Source organism: Dryobates pubescens, chromosome Z (assembly GCF_014839835.1).
Source record: "Dryobates pubescens isolate bDryPub1 chromosome Z, bDryPub1.pri, whole genome shotgun sequence".
NCBI classification, from domain to species: Eukaryota; Metazoa; Chordata; class Aves; order Piciformes; family Picidae; genus Dryobates; species Dryobates pubescens.
In genome coordinates, this window is record NC_071657.1 from 120,774,959 (window position 1) to 120,791,426 (window position 16,468).

At 60.6% G+C, this 16,468-nt stretch overlaps 2 protein-coding genes across 2 annotated transcripts in view; both read right to left on the reverse strand.

The window, feature by feature from the left end:
• The window catches only part of SND1 (staphylococcal nuclease and tudor domain containing 1), an 88,442-nt gene extending 87,262 nt beyond the window's left edge, over positions 1–1,180 (reverse strand). Inside the window, exon 1 of the mRNA XM_054177992.1 lies at positions 986–1,180. Within this exon, the coding sequence (XP_054033967.1) occupies positions 986–1,060 (75 nt within the window). The 5' untranslated portion in view covers positions 1,061–1,180. The remainder of the gene's footprint in view (positions 1–985) is intronic.
• A 333-nt stretch (positions 1,181–1,513) lies between these two features.
• PAX4 (paired box 4) lies at positions 1,514–10,729 on the reverse strand (the record flags this gene model as incomplete). Its single annotated transcript, XM_054177855.1, has 5 exons — positions 1,514–1,596; positions 7,729–7,920; positions 8,031–8,094; positions 9,732–9,947; positions 10,589–10,729. Coding segments are annotated over 5 exons (696 nt in total), but the record flags the coding sequence as incomplete, so codon positions are not given.
• Between the last annotated feature and the right edge of the window lie 5,739 nt (positions 10,730–16,468).

A 16,468-nucleotide genomic window follows, 5' to 3' on the forward strand; every position in this document is an offset into this window, starting at 1 on the left:
CCAAAACCTCCAGTGTCACCCAAACCCTCTAGTGACCCCCTTCAAACTCTCAGGTGTCGCCCAAAGCCACCAGTGACCCCAAAGCCCTGTGTCCCCCAAACACCTGAACCATCCCCCAAACCCCTCCAATGTCCTCCCTAAACCCCTCCCACTGTCCCACTCCAGTGCCCCCCTAAGCCTTTTGGCAACCCCCAAACCCTCAGCTTCAAGGGGAAACCCCAAAGCTCTTCCTGCCCCTTCCCGGGCTAACGGGACCCTCCAGCCCCACCCCTTACCCCCCGGTTCAGCCTTGTCACCGGACTCGGGAAGGAATAGAGGACTCGGGGGGACACCCCGGGGGTGCCAGGACCGGCAGCCGCGGGCAGCCCACGGGACTCCGGGAGAGGAAGTGGAGAGGGTCATAGTACCGGAGGGAGGTCCCCGGTATCGGAGGGGGCTGCATTGGCGGTAGGGTTCCTGGTCACCGAGAAGCAAGATGGGGAGTGAAAGGGGTACAGGAGGTACGGTAGCGGAGGGGGCTACGGGAGGTGGAGGAGCTCACGGTACCGGACTGGGGGCAGAGAGGCTGGAGGTCCCAGTTACAGGGATGGGAAGTAGAGAGTGAAGGGGGGGATCCCGTACACTCGAGGGGAGTCTCAGGTACCGGAGAGGGCTACGGGAGGTAGAGGAGTCCCGAGTACTGGAGAAAGGTCCCGCGTACCGGAGGGGGCCTGGAAGAAGTGGAAGAGTCCCGGGTACCGGAGAGGGGGTTCCCGCTACCAGAGGGGACTCCAGACGGTATAGGGGGTGCCAGACACCGGAGAGGGTTCCCGAATACCGCAGGGGGCTGCAGGCGGCGGACGGACCCCGGGTACCGGAGAGCCCCCAACCACCGACGGGAGCTGCCGCCGTGACCGGTTCAGCTGCCACAAGGGGCAAGGTACAGAAGAAGGGAAAACCACAGGGAAGGCCCACGGGGAACAGCGGCAGCGGGCAGAGCTCTTACCATCTTAACGATACCGCGCTGGACGGTGAGCGGCGGCGCGGAGCCGCCCTGGCCAGAGGCGGCCGCGGAGGCCATGACAACGGAGCCGGGACAGAGCGCAGGGAGCCGGGACAGAGCGACGGAGGGGATCGGAAAGCGGCGGAAAGAGGGGAGCGGGCCCGGTCCGAGCGCGGAAGGGAACCGCGGGGCGGGGGCGGGGCGATGAGGGACGAGGCGGGGCCAAACCGCTAGCCACGCCCCCCAACCAGGCCGTCAGCCAATGAGACGCCCCCTCCCTCTGTCGGCTCCGCCCCGTCCCTTCTGGGTTTCAACCAATAGCGACGCGCGGCGCGGCACGAGAGGGCCGCGGCGGGGGGTGACGTCACGGGAAGCCACGCGCTGGGAAGAGACGGGACTTCCGGGGGGCACGCGGCGGCGCCAGGGACACGTCGGCAAAAGGGGGGCCGCGAGCGCTCCCACGTGGCCTCCCGCCGCGCGCCGCCGCCTGGAGATACGCCCCCCCACGTTTTGCGTTGTGACGTCATCGCGTCAGCGCCCGCTGCAGGGCGCCGCCCAGCGGGCAGTGAGGGGAGCCGCAGGGAGGCGCAGGGAGGCGCTGAGCATCCCCGGGACTGGGGAGCGGGGAGCGGGGTACAGACCCGTGGCGGGGACAGGGGAAAGGGTCCTGGGGGCAGCCCCGCAGGGGAACAGAGGGCCCGGGAAAAGAAGTCTCGGGGAACCGGGGGCAAGGGAGTCCGCGGGGGCAGCCCCATGGCAAAGACCGGGCAAGCCGCCTCAGTCGGGGGGCAGGGGAAAAGGGTTCCGGGGAGTGGGGGTCCCCCAGTACAGCACAACGGGAGAACATGGAAAAGGGGTCCCGAGGGGCAGCCCCATGGGGGTCCGTGGGTCCCCCAACACAACCCTGTGGAGGCATTAAAGGGATGGGGGTGCCCCCAAACATAGCCCCACGGCGGGACAGGAGTTCCACTCGGCACAGCACCATGGAGGGAGCATGGAAGGGGGTCTCCCAAGTGCAACCCCACTGGCCTCGCTTTGGGGGTACAGGGTCACTGCCCCCCCAGTGCCAAGCTGCAGGGGCATGGGGTCAGAAAGGGAGAAGAATGGGAAATCCCCTACCTGTCCCCCCTGCTTTCTGCAGGAGTGATTTGGGCCAGTTTTGGGGCAGGGGATGGCATTTTGGGTCACTACTGCCCAATGGCTCTGTCCTCAATGCCACCCTGCACCCCTCTGCTGCCCCATGGCCACCCAGGTCTCACCAAGAAGCCACCATGTCACCACCGTGTCCTGCACCAGCAAGGTGAAGTCCCATGGCATTGACCATCCTGGTTCATCCATCATCATCATCATCATCACATCCTGACACTGGGATGGCCGTGCCACCCTTCTGTCAGATGAGGCTGTGGGTCCAGACCCCACAACCCTCCACATGGAGCAGAGGAAGCCAGGCAGAATGCTCAGGGTTGGAACTTGGGGTAAAACACACAGCTGTGGGCACCACAGTGGTGGTGCTGGCAAGTGACCAGCTGCTGGGCAATGGGTGGGAAAGAACTCAGCCCCACCTGAGAGATGGTTTGGAGATGCCCTTGGAGCTTACCTGGTTGGAGATGCCTTCCATGGCTGTGCCAACACTGTGATATTGGGTGGTAGAACTTCCTGATATCCATCGCCATGGTGTGGAGCAGGGCTGGTTCCTCAGAGCCCAGCATGCCACCACTTGCCTCTGCCAGCTCAGGAGATGCCAGTCTGGTGCTGGGTGGTAGAAGATGATGATCCACCTCTGGAGTGTTCATGCAGGGAAGTCAGGAGATGACAACTGGGATGATTGGAGCCACCCAGGGGAGTGGGGATGGGGAAAGTCTTCGGGCTCTGCTTGGGTGGACTGGTTCTGTGGTGGCATCTCACAGGGTTGGGACCAAGACAGCAAGAGGCCAAGAAGGCAAATAGTCTCCTAGGGGTCATCAAGAAGAGTGTGGCCAGCAGGTCAAGGGAGGTTCTCCTCCCCTTCTACTCTGTCCTGCTGAGACCACAGCTGGAGAACTGGATCCAGTTCTGGGCTCCCCAGTCCCAGAGAGACTGGGAGGTACTGGAGAGAGTCCAGTGGAGACTGGGAAGATGCTGGGGTCCAGAGAAGGGCAGCCAAGTTGGGAAAGGGTCTGGAGAAGGAGGAGAAGGGTCTGGAGCACTTGTGAGGAACAGCTGAGGAACCTGGGGTTGTTGAGGCTGGAGAAGAGCAGCCTGAGAGGGGATCTGCTCAATGCTCAGCGAGAGCTGAAGGGTGGAGGTCATGGAGTTCCACCCCAAAACCACCACCACCACCCTTGGCAGAGCTGCTCAGTTACCCCAAGGTATGACACTCCATGGGTCTGGTCTTCACCACAGCCTGGTTGCTGGCTGTGTCCCACCAAGCTGTGTGCCCCAGCAGCAGCTCCTTCTGTGGTGAAGGCACCTCCAAGGCTTCTAATTGTCTGAGTCCTTTTGTTTGTTTGTTTGTTTTATTGAAAAGCAAGAAGCTGGAGGGGGGAAGCTTTATCTGAAGCAGGCTTTCCTGGCTCTTGAGTCACCAGGGCTTCCAACTTCTGGGAGAGAAAAGAAAGGGATTTTTTTCCCCTAGCCCCCCACCCCTGGTGCTGAATAAGGAAGGAGGTCATCTGCTGCAGGGAAACAGCACAGGAGCAGCTCCAACAACCCCCCTGATGGCACTGGCCCTTCATCAGCCTGGCAGCCAGGAGAGGACATCCCCAACCATGTCCCTCACTGCCATCCCCACTGCTCCTCATCCCCCCGGACATCCCCACCAGTAGCAACCCAACATCTGGAGTGAGAAGGACATTGAGGGGCTGGAGCAGGTCCAGAAAAGGGTGACAAAGCTGGGGAAGGGTCTGGAGGACTTGTGAGGAGCAGCTGAAGGACCTGGGGGTGTTGAGCCTGGAGCAAAGGAGGCTGAGGGGAGACCCTCTGGCTCTCTACAACTCCCTGGAAGGAGCTGGGAGTCAGGAGGGCATCAAGGTCTTCTCCCAAGTGATGGGACAAGAAGAAATGGCCTCAGCTTTCCCCAGGGGAGGTTTAGATTGGACATGAGGAACAATTTCTGCCCCTTGAGGATTGCCCAGGCCTGGCCCAGGCTGCCCAGGTGGAGTCCCCATCCCTGGAGGGGTTTCAGAGCCGTGGAGGTGTGGTGCTGAGGGCCATTGTTTGGTGGTGCTCTGGCAGTGCTGGGTTCAGGGTTGGCCTCCAGGATCTTGGAGGTCTCTTCCAAGCCAAACAGTTCTGTGATTCCATGAAAGATGGTGGCTTGGGGTGCAGCAGGACAGGGACAGGGGCAACCCTTCTGCAGTGTTCCTGTGCCAGGGACGTGGCAGCGGCGATGGTGACAAAGCTCCAGCGTGATGAGGCGGCCCCCAAAGCCCTCAGCTCCCACTGCATGACCCCAGGCACAGCCCCGGGGGTGTCACCTTGGTCCTGGTCTCCAGAAGCCACCCAAGGCAGCTGAGGAAGACTTGGTGGCCAAGCAAATCCCAGTATGAAGTTCTAACTGCCTGGGTAGTGGCAGCACTTAGGATGGATGGAGGTGGTGCCCCTTGAGGGGCATGGTTTGGGGAGCTGCTGGAGCTGTGCTGGCCTTGCTGGGGTTTGGGTTGGAGAAATGGGGTGGGTGGGTGCAGGGGCTTGGGTGGGTCTGTGGGGACACCAGAGATGGTGGTGGCCCAGAGGAAGCAGCCACATGGATGATGAGGTGTTGGGGGGAGCTTGGAGGACCTCGCCTGTCCAGCACCAAAGCCTTGCAGGACAAGAGGTGGCTCTGCAGGGTTGATGCCACCAGCAGCAGCACCAGGAGAAACCAGTAACCCAGCTGGAGGGGGGCACAACTCCTCCCCCAGCGAGGTGTTGAGACCCCATCACCCAAACCTGGTTGTGCCCCACTGGACCTGGGCTGGGGTTCACCTGGGAGGTTACTGGGGGGGTCCCAGTTTGGAGCTGGGGGGAGGCAATGGTGGCCCAGATGTCACCAGCACAGGACATCCTCCAGCACCATGATCCAGGGGAAAGAGCTCCCCAGGGGGGGCTGTTGCTGTGTTCCCCCCCACCTCAGTGGAGACCCTCAGAGCCAGGGGCACCCCAAAGCATGGAGGTGGGCAAGGGGCTGTGGGGGACTGGTGGCAACTGGTGGCACTGGGGGTGCAGGCAGGAGGTTGGTGGAGAGGTGCCCATGAGCCTGGGGGGGCAGCAGGACCAAGGAGGGGGTCTCCAGGGGCTGCCAGGGAGTTGGAGGGGGGCTTCCTGTGGGATGGAAATTAGGAGGGGGGTCAGGAATGGCCCCCAGCCCCACACATTGCCAAGGGGCACTGGCACCCCACATCGGGGGGGGGCTGGGTTTAGGGGAGGGGGAGGGGATATGCCAAGTGCCTGCACCCTGGGGGTCCCACATCCAGCTGCTGGCCCCCACCCTGCCCATCCCCAGGGGTCCCAAGCCCCCTCCCAGCCTTTTACCAGAGCAGGAGTCGTCCCATCTGGAGGTGCAGAGGTGCAGAGGGGCTGGGGTGCCAGGGAAGGTGGTGAGGGCATGGCTGTGACCATCCCCATGGCCAGGGCCATGACCGTGGCCGTGGAGGGGCTGTGGTGAGCTGGTGGAGGTGGCCAGGAAGTGCTGGATAGGGAGCAGAGGGTGGGATCTCATGGATCATCCATGGGGATGCTCTGGGACCAGGGCACCTCGGCAGGCACCTTCCAAGCATCCCCTTCCATGGTGGCTCCAGCAATGGGGAGGGCAGAGGAGAGCCCATCCCTGGCTCATGGCCTCCAGAAGGTGCCCAGAGCCCCCCAGCCACCTCCTTTGCAGACTGCAGAGCGGGGAGGGACCCCCCCAGCCATCTCCTACCTGTGTGGAGCTGGTGGCTCTCCTGGAGAGGGGACAGAAAGCAGCCATGGGCACCCCACGGGGCAGGATCCACTCACACCAGGAGCCTGTGTAGGGAGAGGTGGGGGGTGGCAGTGTGGTGGGGATGGCACCAGCTGTGCCAGCAGCTCTGACTTTGGGGATGGGGATAGCACAATCTGTGCCAGCAGCCCTGATTTGGGGTGGGCATGGCAGCATCTGTGCCAGCAGCTGTGCTTTTGGGGTGGGCATGGCAGCATGGTGGTTTGGGCACCCTCTGTGCCAGCAGCTGTGCTTTTGGGCTGGTTTGGGCACCTTGTGCCGGCGGTGTGCCACAGAGGGCATCCCTGTCCTCTCCACAGCCCCCAGGAGGGCTGTGGTACTGGGAAGCAAACCAAGACACCCTGTGTCCAGTTTCAGCCGTGCCCATTCCCAGGGTGACCCCTGGCCTCTAGACCCCCCTCCCCTGGGCACCAGCTGCCGTCTTCTGTCCCACTCCGCCCCGTGGGCTGTCACCTGCACCACCAGCAGCCTCCAGCCTCTGCCTGGCTTGGCGTCTCCACTTGGCTCTTCTGTTTGAGAACCAGACCTGGGGAGGTGGGAGGGGGGCTCTGAGGGTGCCAGCAGTGCCAAGCCCACCGTGTGGCACCCACGCCCTCGGCACATGGGTTGCTCACGCACCCTTGGGCGTGGCAGCCCAGGCCTCCGCACCTCACGGTGCCGCAAGCTCGTGCCAAGCTCCAGGGTCCGTCTCCAGCACAGGCCATGGCAGCCACTGGTGGGCATCGCCATGGCATGAGGTGGCTCTGTGTGTGGGCACCGCTGCCCTGGCACAGAAGGACATTGCCTGGGCATCAGGATGGGAGAACCCGGGCTGGGACTGGGAGGGGAAGGGGGTGGCATGTAACTGGTGGCGGGTTGGCAGAGGACAGGGGGTACAGAAGGTGCCCTGGGTGGGTGTGTGCCAGGGATTGGGCCACAGTGTGGTGCCATGGAGTCTGTCATGGTTTGTGCCACAGAATGTGCCATGGAGAGTGAGAAGGATTGTGCCATGGAGTGTGCCAGGGAGTGTGCTGAGGAGCCTGCCATGATTCTGCAACCACATGCTACCCACCCCTGCCCTGTGGCACCAAGCCAGGGCCCAGCAGTGCCCCCCACAACCCCTGTATGCTGTGCAGAGCCAGGCACAGCTGAGGTGCCAGGCACAAGGGCTGCTGCCTGCGGGTCTCTGTCCCCTGTCCCTGCCTGAGACACCACGGCCTGGCACATCCTGGCAGTGCCAGCTCTGCCCCACTCGTGCCATAAGAGGGCAGAGACCTCCCAAGCTGTGCACAAAACCTTAAGGTGCCCACCTCTGCCACCAGCACCAGGGTTTGGAGATGTCCCCATGTGCCAGGAGGGTGCCCTGTGTCCCCCCAAAGCCAGCAGGCTGGGCACCCCGATGCCAGCAGCTCATCTGGGCATGCTTTGGCCAAGCAGGACGATGGCAGGCGAGGTGCCAGCAGCTGGTGGGGCACCTCCTTACCCTGATGGTTGCCTCGGGGAGCTGGGTGACCTCTGCCAGTCTCTCCCTGGTGACAGTGTCCGGGTATTGTCCCCTCTGGAATTCTGCAAGGTCAGACCCAACCTGTGTGGCACAGCCAACCCCTGGCACCTTTGGTGGGTGATGCCAGGCTGGGTGGCTGCAGCTACTTCATCACCAAGCCCTTGGAGAGGTTTGGGGCACCACAAGGATGACCTAAAGGGTGCCCACCCAAGAGAGGACAATTCCCACCCTTGGGAATGGCTTTGCTCCAGCCTGGCACCACACCGGGACAACTTGGCATGGGCGGTGCCAAGTGTTTGGTTGGCATCTCCAGGAGAACCAAACCTTTCTCCAGAGCTTCTGACTGCTGGCTGGAGAATATTGTCCTGGTCCTCTGCTGGGTGCCCAACAGGAGCTGCTGGCTGGATCTGGACCTCTGAGCTGGGTGCTGGGTGCCCAAGGAGACGGCGGCACCGGTTTGGGTGGGTGGGTGGCATCCTGGGGAGCATGGGATGGAGGGGACAGTGAGAGGGGACACTGTGGGGACAAGAAAGGTAGAAGGTGGCCCACAGGAGCTCTCTGCCTGCTGCCAGCAGTTCCTCTCCCATGGGATGCCACCCTGAGATGCCACCCCCAGCAAGGCTCACCCCTCTTGGCCACCAGCTGCAGGTCGCTGGGTAGGTTCCTCAGCACCCGGTTGATGGAGGAGACCTGGCCAGGGAGAAGATGAGGTTGGGCCATGGGCAGGAGGTCATGGGTGTGGATTTCACCTGTGTGGGCGTTGCTTGAGCCTCCTGCTTCCATGGACACCTCTTGATCCCATGGACTTCCCTTGCTCCAATGGGCATCCCTTGCTCCCATGGACTTCCTTTGGTCCCATGGACACCCCTTGATCCCATGGACTTCCCTTGCTCCAATGGGCATCCCTTGCTCCCATGGACTTCCTTTGGTCCCATGGACACCCTTTGATCCCATGGACTTCCTTTGATCCCATGGGCACCCCTTGCTCCCATGGACACCCCTTGATCCCATGGACTTCCTTTGATCCCATGGACACCCCTTGCTCCCATGGACTTCCTTGCTCCCATGGACTTCCTTTGGTCCCATGGACACCCCTTGCTCCCATGGACTTCCTTTGGTCCCATGGACACCCCTTGATCCCATGGACTTCTTTTGATCCCATGGACACCCCTTGCTCCCATGGACACCCCTTGCTCCCATGGACTTCCTTGCTCCCATGGACTTCCTTTGGTCCCATGGACACCCCTTGCTCCCATGGACTTCCTTTGGTCCCATGGACACCCCTTGCTCCCATGGGCACCCCTTGATCCCATGGACTTCCTTTGATCCCATGGACACCCCTTGCTCCCATGGACTTCCTTTGATCCCATGGACACCCCTTGCTCCCATGGACTTCCTTTGGTCCCATGGACACCCCTTGCTCCCATGGACTTCCTTTGGTCCCATGGACACCCCTTGCTCCCATGGGCACCCCTTGATCCCATGGACTTCCTTTGATCCCATGGACACCCCTTGCTCCCATGGACTTCCTTTGGTCCCATGGACACCCCTTGCTCCCATGGACTTCCTTTGGTCCCATGGACACCCCTTGCTCCCATGGACATCCCTTGATCCCATGGACTTCCTTTGGTCCCATGGACACCCCTTGCTCCCATGGGCACCCCTTGATCCCATGGACACCCCTTGATCCCATGGGCACCCCTTGCTCCCATGGACTTCCTTTGGTCCCATGGACACCCCTTGCTCCCATGGGCACCCCTTGCTCCCATGGACAACCTGTCCTCCTGCTCACTGCAGGAGCTGGAGATGTGCCCAGGTAGCACCAGGGTGGGGAGAACCTGAGGCTGATGCCCCAAAGCTCATCCCCAAAGTGCTCTCCTGCAGCCACACCTAAGCACGTGCCATGGACTCTCCATGCCATGGACTCTCCATGCCAGGGTTTCTCTATGTTGTGGTCCATGCCTACCTGCTCCTCTCTTTATTGGCCTGGCCACCCTTCCATTTTGGTGGACTATCAACATCTGCCATGAGGCAACCTGCACCTTGGGGCTGGAGACCACAAGTGGTCCATCACCAGGAGATTCCAGTTCACGGTCTGTGCTCACCAGTCCCACCTTGGCGTCCCAGTGCCCAAGATGGTGCCAAACTTGCTGGAGGAGGACTTCTCCTCCACACCTGCTTCTCTAAACCTCTTCCTTTCTCATCTATCCCCATCATCACCAGCAATGGACACCATCCTACACCACTCCACCCAAAGGGTTGTGGATCACCACTCCCCCAAGTCCCCACAGCCCCCCCCCAGGGTTCTCCCCATCTCAAGGACTCACACTGGGGGTCCTGTTGCTGCTGCAGATGCCTTCAGAATGCAGCTGCTGTTGGATCTCCCAGGCGAAGAGTGAAGGTTGCTCCACCTTCAGCTGGGTGATCCTGGCCACCACCTCGGGGGTCACCATCCTGGGCTTGCTGCCACCAACAGCCCTGGGCTCCACGGCCCCTGTTCTGTAGTACTGACTCAGGATCTTGCTGACACAGCCATTGGAGACCTGCAGGTCATGGAACCATGGGATGGGTTGGCTGGGAAGGGACCCTCCAAGCTCATCTTGTCCATGCAACCATGGGATGGGTTGGCTGGGAAGGGACCCTCCAAGCTCATCTTGCCCATGGAACCATGGGATGGGTTGGCTGGGTGGGGACCCTCCAAGCTCATCTTGTCCATGCAACCATGGGATGGGTTGGCTGGGAAGGGACCCTCCAAGCTCATCTTGTCCATGGAACCATGGGATGGGTTGGCTGGGAGGGGACCCTCCAAGCTCATCTTGCCCATGGAACCATGGGATGGGTTGGCTGGGAAGGGACCCTCCAAGCTCATCTTGCCCATGGAACCATGGGATGGGTTGGCTGGGAGGGGACCCTCCAAGCTCATCTTGCCCAACCCCACTGCAGTGAGCAGGGACCTCTTCAACTAGAGCAGGCTGCTCAGAGCCCCACCAAGCCTGGCACTGACTGTCTCCAGGGATGGAGCCTCCACCACATTCCTGGACCACCTCAAAGGCTTTAACAGAAACAGACAGGTGGCAACTGTTGGCCTTCCCTTGGCCACTGCTGGGACAGATGGGGCAGAAGCTCAGTGGGAAGGGATCTGGGGGAGGAGACCTCCCAACCCCCAACACTGCCTAAGGTGCACCTTGAGGCTGCGGGAGATGTCGGAGGTCCTCACGCCACAGGCTGCCAGCTCAATGATCTTCCTCCTCTGGCAGATGGGGAGGGGGCGCCCATTGACAAAGAAACCTCCCAGCTGGTTCACAGCACCGGGTCCTGGGGAGAGGGAGAGGGAGAGGGAGAGGGAGAGGGAGAGGGAGAGGGAGAGGGAGAGGGAGAGGGAGAGGGAGAGGGAGAGGGAGAGGGAGAGGGAGAGGGAGAGGGAGAGGGAGAGGGAGAGGGAGAGGGAGAGGGAGAGGGAGAGACCAGGTTGGAAAAGACCTTTGAGATCATCAAGTCCAACCTATCACCCAACACCACCTAATCAACTAAACCATGGCACCAAGTGCCCCATCCAGTCCCCTCTTAAACACCTCCAGTGATGGTGACTCCACCACCTCCCTGGGCAGCACATCCCAATGGCCAATCACTCTTTCTATAAAGAATTTCTTCCTAACCTCCAGCCTAAACCTCCCCTGGTGCAGCTTGAGACTGTGTCCTCTTGTTCTGGTGCTGGGTGCCTGGGAGAAGAGACCAACCCCCACCTGGCTACAACCTCCCTGCAGGGAGTTGTAGACAGCAAGAAGGTCTCCCCTGAGCCTCCTCTTCTGCAGGCTAAGCAACCCCAGCTCCCTCAGCCTCTCCTCACAGGGCTGTGCTCCAGACCCCTCCCCAGCTTTGTTGCCCTTCTCTGGACACCTCCCAACACCTCAACATCTTTCCTAAACTGAGGGGCTTGTTCTTTCCTCCTTGGTGGTCTCCTGGAGACCCTGAGGTGAAAAACTGGTGCAGCTGTGGACCTCAATGTATTGAGTAGGGATTTGGAGGGGAATGGGCAGAAGGACTCAGAGCTTGGAGGAACATGGGGCTCATTTGGCCAAGGATTGGGACAGGCTGCCCAGGGAGGTGGTGGAGCCACCATCCCTGGAGGGGTTCGAAACGTTTGGACATGGCACTTGGAGATGTCATTTAGTGGGCATGAGGGTGTTGAGTTGGTGGTTGGAGGCAATGATCTCATGGTTTGGTGGGCATGGGGGTGTTGGGTTGGTGGTTGGAGGCAATGATCTCATGGTTTAGTGGGCATGGGGGTGTTGGGTTGGTGGTTGGACCTGCTGATCTTAGAGGTCTTTTCCAACCTTAATGGTTCTGTGGTTTGCTGGATTGTGGGGCAGGAGCAGGCAGGGAATGGTGGGGACCATCCCAGGCAAGCCCTTGAAGGAGCTGAAGAAGGTTCCTCCAGACAGAGGCGACAGGAGAAGGCAGCTCCAAAGCGTGTGACAGCTTGGGGTGAGCAGAGGAACCCTTCCCCAACTTTGGCCACTGTGAAGGCTCAGCTGGACAAGGCACTGGGCCAGCTTGTGACCAAGAAAGGTTGGACCAGGTGGTCCTTGAGGTCCTCCCGACCTGGTGTTCTACGATTCTCTGATCCCAAGGGGCTGGGGGGACCCTGCAGAGCTCCATCTCAGCCAGCTTCTAGCACCTAACGAGGGCTCTTGCAGCTTCATTTGTGATGGAGCAGAGGCCAATGTGAGACCACTCCTGTTCCCCCCAGGAGCCTGTGGGCTGCAGGACACTGCACCCTGAAGGCGCCCTGGGGCAGCAGCCGTCACTCACCTTGGTGTTGCATGGTGGGCTCCATGGGGCTTCTGGTGCCTTGGAATGGTCAACAAGGAGCTGGGTCTGCTTTGAGGAGCTGGAGCTGGCTTGGCCACGTCCCCTGCCCACCCTGCTGGGAGAAGAATGAGGAGCAGAGGATGGAAAGGTTTGAGAGCCATTCTCCTGTCCTTCTACTCTGCCCTGTTGAGACCACAGCTTGAGAACTGGGTCCACTTCTGGGCTCCCCAGTCCCAGAGAGACTGGGAGCTACTGGAGAGAGTCCAGTGGGGGCTGGGAAGATGCTGAGGTCCAGACAAGGGCAACAAAGCTTGGGAAGGGTCTGGAGAACTTGTGAGGAGTAACTGAGAGCCCTGGGGCTGTTGAGACTGGAGAAGAGCAGCCTGAAAGGGGACCTGCTCAAAGCTCAGCAAGAGATAAAGGGTGGGGGGCAAGAGGATGGGGCCACACTCTTCTCAGTGGTGGCCAGGGACAGGACAGGGACCAATGGGCACCAGCTGGAACATGGGATGTTCTCTCAGGAGAAATATCTTGACTTTGAGGGTGATGGAGCCCAAAGAGGTTGTGGAGTCTCCTTTGAAGAGCTTCCATCCCCTCCTGGCCATTGTGACCCTGGGCAAGCTGCTGTGGGTGCCCCTGCTGGAGCAGGGGGGTTGGACTGGCTGAGCTCCAGAGGTCCCTTCCCACCACCACCACGCTGGGATCTGGCTGCTTTGGGGACATCTCTGCACTTGAGGGCCAGCAGACCAAAAAGACCAGCAAGCACCAGAGCTGTCTTGGCTGAGCTGTGTGCCAGCATCTCTGCCCACTCCCTTGGCCCAGCCTCAGGAAAAGAAGGGTTCCTCCATGCTCATCCCACCATGACTCAGTGCTGGGGCCCTACATGGATGAGGGGCTGGAGATGACATGAGCAGAGAAGATGACAGGATCATGCCAGGGTCATGGAGGGTGTTGGGGTGACAGAGACCAAAGGTGGCAGAGTAGAGGAGATGACAGGAACCAGGATTCTGTGTTGGTTCATAGGTTGTCCAAGGCTCACCTGAAGCCTTCCATGCCCTGCTCATGGGGTCACCTCTTGTCCCTCCTGTCCTCCCCAGCTCTGTCATTTACTCCAGGGATGGGGTCTGGTCCTAGTGTCCCATCCAGAAGTGGGGTTGGGTTTACAGCACTAGGAGCCCAACTCAGTTAAGGAGAAACTGGTGAGGGGTCACCAGTTCAACCAGAGCCTCCTCTCCTTTGCTTGGAGATGCTCCAGCATCCTGCCACTTCCTCTGCCAGATCAGGAGATCAAGGTTGGCTCTCCCCACATCAGTCCCAGAGCTCCTGCACCTGTCCCTGCTCCCATCCCTTCTGCCCACTTCCTCCACACCTTCTCTCCCAGCAGATCCTCTCCTGGGGTTGTTCCACTTGTGGCTCACCACCACAACACCCAGCCCCATGTTCCTGCTCCCCTGCCTGTCCTCTCCATCCTGCCACACAGCACCCTGAGGTCTGTAGGGTGACAGCCACCTCCTGCCACCCCAGCAGCCCCAGGGACTCAAAGCAGCAGGTCCAAGGGATGCCTGCTGAGAGACTCTTGGCCAGGTTTCCCCCCATGGCACCCTCAAGACCACCTAGGCCCACAAAGGGGTGAGGAGAGCAGCTGTCCCTCCTGGAGGAACCATCTTGTCCTTTGTGTCACCAGAGGCTCCAGCCCCAGGGCAGAGCAGCTCTGAGCACCAGGCATGGAGAAGAAGTGCTGAGGGCTGGGGGACACCCTGGAAGAGGAAAGAGAGGACACTTCTATGGGGGCACTCTGGGAGATCTTGTGGCAGTAGATCCTGGAATCATTGTTTGGGTTGGAAAAGACCCTTGGGATCATCAAGTCCAACCCTTGAGCCGTGGAGGTGCCATACAAAACCAAACCCAGCAGCCTGGCCACACCTTTGGGGTTTCACCTGAGACAACCCCAAAACCTCTTGGACACTTCCAGAGTGGACCTTTGATGCTCCAGCCCCCAGATTCCACCACAGCCACAGAGCTGCTTCCCTGGAGGGCTTGGGAAGGTTGTTTGGAGACATGGATCAGGACCTTCAGCAAAAGAAATGCAACAGTGGGGACAGAATCCCTGAATCCCAAGCATGGTGGTGGAGGGAAGGGGCCTCTGAAATCATCCAGTCCAAAGCAGGGTCACCCACAGCAGCTTGCCCAGCATCACAATGGCCAAGGGGGGTTGGAAGCTCTCCAGAGGAGACTCCACAACCTCTCTGGGCAGCCTGCTCCAGGGCTCCACCACCCTCACAGCCAAGAGGATTCTCCTCACCTTTAGGTGGACAACTTGGTGGAACTCCCACTGGTGAAAAACAATGGGAAGCATCTGATCTCCTTCCCTGGGAGGAGAAGGATGGATCCTCCTGCAGCAAAGCTGCTCTGGGAGGATCCCAACAAGATTCAAGTCCCCTTAAGGGCCACCATAACCCCCACCAACCTTCCTTGGCTTTGCCCCAGTAGAAATCTTGCTCCATGCTGTGCCATGAGGTGGCACCAGGACTTCTGTCCCCATGGAGAAATGTTCCCATGGGAAAAGTGAGCAAGCTGGGAGCCCATGAGCCCTCTGAGGGATCTCAGAGGGGGTGTGATCTCCTCGAGGGATCTCAGAGGGGCTGTGAGCTTGGTCTTTGTGCACAGCTGAGGAGCAACCACAATGGAGCTCAACCAGGTGAGACCACAGCAGATGATTCCTGGAGGAACTCCCAGTTAAAGGGCCCTCCACCACCCACTTCCTAGCTGGGAATTGCTCCTCATGGCTTCAGGGGACAAGAACTCCCCCTCCCCTCTCCTCTACCCCCTGCTTGGCCATGACTAAGAGTGGGGATGCCCAGGGTGGGGTGAGGTGGGTTTGGGGTGGTACCTGTGAAGCCTGGAAGAAGCCTGACCTGGGAGGGTCCTCAGAGCCAAGTGGGAGCTGCCGTCCTGATGTGGTGCAGGCTGGAACTGGGCTGTGATGTCACAGAGCACAGGAGGAAGAGGAGGATGAAGAGGAAGGGGGTGGCCCTAGGAGCACCTCCAGGACCATCCCACCAAGCAAACAAGGGAAAAGACCAGGAGGTGCCACCATATGGTGAAGAGCTTGGAATTGCCTCCTCCAACCCAGTCCTCCCAGTTTGGGGATGTCTGGCAGCTTTTTTCCCCAGTCAGGGTTGGGTTTATGGTGGCTTGGGGTTGGTGGTGGGGTTTTTTTGGGGGGGTTGAAGAAATCAAAGATTGGGGGGGTGGGGGGGTGATGGTGGGGGTGTGGATGGAGACAGTGGGAAAGATCCCAGTTTTCCAAGGGGATTTGAACCAGCACAGATGCCCTCCCCCTCCCCCCCTTAATTTGGGTGAGAAAAACTTAAAATACCCCCCCCAGCCCCTCCCCCCCTTTCTTTGGGGGGGCTGTGAAGAAATCAAAAGTGAGGTGGTGCTAGGGGTGAGGGGGATGTGTGGGGATGGTGGGAATGAGCCCAATGGGAATGCTCCCAGTTTTCCAAGGGGATTGGATCTACCACAGATGGGCCTCCCCCCCCCCCCCCCTCCTTTATTTAGGTGATAAAAAAAATAAAATAGCCCCAAACCGGCCCCCCCTCCCCATCCCCTCCTTGTAAAAAGAGAAAAACCCCTGCAGGTGAAATGTTTGAAGAGCAAACATCACCCAGCCAGGAGAGCACCCAGCACCCTCCCTCCCCACCCAGCTCAATAAAGCCCCCCCACTCTGCCCCCCCCACACACACCCCCCACACCCCCCCTTTGCCCATTGCCATATGCTCCCAATTACATATTAACCACGGACCAGCAGCTCCCAGTTCCAACCACAGCCCCTGGAGAACCCCCACACGCACTCTACAACCACCCCCACCCCCACCCCCGCCCCGCTAAGCGATGCCCAGCTTGGTGCCAACCCTCCCCCCCGCTCCACGCTTCGGTGCCAGGCTGGAGGAACTGGGGTCGGGTCGGTAGGAGTGAAGGGAACGGTTGCAGCAAGGGTTTGGGGACCCCCCCTTCACCCTGCGCTTGGCACCGGGGACCCCCCCGCCCGGGCTGGGGCAGTGCCCAGCGCGTAACGCAGCGCCGGGGAGGGGGCGCGGGGCTTACCCGCGGGGCTACGGGAGGGGAGGGGCTGGGGGTGAACCGGTCCTTTTGGGCCCCCCACAAGTGGGGGTGAGCCGGGAGGGGCCCAAGGTGGGGGGCCCGGGAGAGAAAAAAGCCACCCCCCCGCCCTGGGCTGTGCGCACCG